This window comes from Adelges cooleyi, unplaced genomic scaffold (assembly GCF_023614345.1).
Source record: "Adelges cooleyi isolate 19-005CV unplaced genomic scaffold, UGA_ACOO_1.1 ACOO_flye_CR_arks_rails_tigmint_CR_PRNA_30, whole genome shotgun sequence".
Taxonomy (NCBI): Eukaryota; Metazoa; Arthropoda; class Insecta; order Hemiptera; family Adelgidae; genus Adelges; species Adelges cooleyi.
In genome coordinates, this window is record NW_026095971.1 from 2071258 (window position 1) to 2073726 (window position 2469).

At 26.3% G+C, this 2469-nt stretch overlaps 1 protein-coding gene across 1 annotated transcript; it reads right to left on the minus strand.

Annotated features, from left to right (window-relative positions):
- Positions 1-1095: 1095 nt before the first annotated feature.
- LOC126838904 (uncharacterized) lies at positions 1096-2211 on the minus strand. The gene is made up of 4 exons (XM_050573682.1): positions 2070-2211; positions 1954-1997; positions 1814-1880; positions 1096-1557 (listed from the first exon to the last, which is right to left on the minus strand). Exons 1-4 carry the CDS (start codon positions 2070-2072, stop codon positions 1297-1299), a joined length of 375 nt encoding a protein of 124 aa, XP_050429639.1. The 5' UTR covers positions 2073-2211; the 3' UTR covers positions 1096-1296.
- Positions 2212-2469: the final 258 nt, after the last annotated feature.

Consider the following 2469-nt stretch of genomic DNA (forward strand, 5'->3'; position numbering starts at 1 on the left):
TGATTTCTCATTAGTCATTATCTATAAGTTTTTACTTTGGTAGTGTTGTTTTGTGTTGAAACTAATGGTTAGAGTTAATATTAATGGCGATATTATAAATAAGCAAATAAACAGTTGTCGTTATTATTTTCAGTTACTATAATAATAATACTATACGTTTTAATAAAAATTGATTTATATATTTGTTTTAATAACTTAAATACTGTACATCATCATTGAATTTTAAATTGTCTTCTTCGGCATTTCACAATATTCGAGTGTTGTTTCTAATATTTATTATTTGTAGCCAAGCAACGTTTAATATTATTATTTTAAATTAAACATCATTGTTTGTTTTACTATTTTACTTACCATTTATTAACATCTTTTGTTTATACACATTATTATTTTTTCAAACTAATGTAAATTATAATAAAACTACAATTCGTACAAATTAATTTTAATTACTTTCTGCAATACCTTTCCGTTATGATTTTACATTATTGAATAAAAATTAAATTCGAATGCAATTGTGGTGATTAAGGTGAGCATGAAGGACCTTGCTGGTGACTACTGGCACTACTAAAAACCAGATAAATCCTCAAATAAAACAAGATATTCTATACAAATTAAAACTTAGTTTAAAACAAATTAAAATTTAGTTTATGTTAGTCTTAATATTAATAGGTCAATAGGGATATTGTTTACTCTCATAATTTTTATTATAGTAAAGAAAGTTTTCTTTAATCAACAACTGTTGGTGCAGTGTGTATTATAATTTACTGATGATAACAGTAATGAAACAAAATTGTTTCAAATTTCAAATTATTCTCTCACAATGGAAAATATTATTATCCTTTTCTTTTTTGAAAGCGATTGCTAGTAAGAAATATGAGTAAGGTACAATTTATTTGAAAGTAATCAGCTTGTAAACCGATTAAAAAATCTTCAAAATGGCTAGTTTTTATTTTTTTGGTGAAAAACAATAATTTTTTATAGCTATATCTAAGATAACATTACATTGCTTATTGAAAAACAGCAAGTGCTAACTAGCAGCAATGTATTCGACTAAATATCTTATTATTGTTTTAACAGAATTAATATAAGAAATTAAGATATGTGTTTAATAATATATTTTTGTATAATATTTTTCCATTAGCCGGTAGACCAAAAACTGTTTATAATACCTATAAAATTTTTAACTATATTATAGGTAAATATTTTGTATACAAAATTTCTTATTATAATAGAAAAATAACACATTATTGATAATTATTTTTTAGGCCATAATTATACCTTAAATTTTCAGTACAATAATTAAAATTTTAAATCTTTGTCCATGACAACAAATGACGGGACTAGTGATTCGTTGTAATCTGAAGGGTTTAAGTAATCACTTTCAGTGACCGAATCCAGTGTATCGTTTAAGACTTCAGTATGTAAACGAGACGATTTGAGAATAGGGAGCCGGCCAACGCTTTCAAACACTTTTTGTTCCATGGCCAATCGCAGAGGCATGTGCATTCCTTGGGTACGCATTAATCCCATCATCAAAGTTCTGTTTTCTTTTGCTTTATACTAAAATATAATTGAAATATTATTTTATTAGTTTACATATATAGTTTGACTATAATTAATTATCACAACAAAGTGATTAATCAATTTCAATGTATAACACGTTAAAGCAAAATCGATGGAGTCAAATTCCTTCTTGTAACGTTTTACCATACCTCTTAATTAAATTACAAAAACTATACACTATAGTTTACAATTACTGTTTACTTCATTAATCAAAAAGAATAAAAAAATAATGAAAACACATTTAAATACGTACATTCTTTAAATTTTGTTGGACCGGGTGATACACTTCTTGGTAATCTTTCGGTTTTACGTGGCTAGCACTACAAATAACAAAATAAAAATCTTCAGTTTAAAACATATTGTAATAAATGATATTTCAATAATATAAATTACCCGAGGATAGCGTAGTTTCCTCCCAAAGTATCGTCTGCGAAAACCTAAAACAAAGAAAACGTAATTACATAAATATTCAATATTATAAGTATAAATAATATCAAAATAAACTTAACCATTTTCAGATGTTTATTCGAGTCGTAGTGCGTTGAAATAAATTAGATAAAACTACGAGATTTGAAATGAATAACACTATTGCAAATTTTGTAATTAGTAATTCGCGCTAACAGTTACCTTGCAGTTTTTACAAATCACAATAACATGATTGTGATAACCTGAAAAATTGATAGGAGCCGGTCAATGTTGCCAACTTAGATCGTTGACCAAGGGTGACCACACTTGACAATCGTACAACACCTCCAATAGTTTATATACACATTTTACTTCTTCATGTCACGACCAGATGTCGCTGTAAGGATATTCCAAAAGTAGAAAATAATATTATTGCATGTTTTGTATAGTAAGAAGAGTATTTAGAGTATTTATACACTATCAATACAGCGTGCTTATGAATAA

Coding starts and splice junctions, on each gene's coding strand:
- LOC126838904 (XM_050573682.1), bottom strand. Junction 1,881..1,953: donor GGAAACTACGCTATCCTCGG/GTAATTTATATT, acceptor TGTTATTTGTAG/TGCTAGCCACGTAAAACCGA. Junction 1,558..1,813: donor TCCAACAAAATTTAAAGAAT/GTACGTATTTAA, acceptor ATTATATTTTAG/TATAAAGCAAAAGAAAACAG.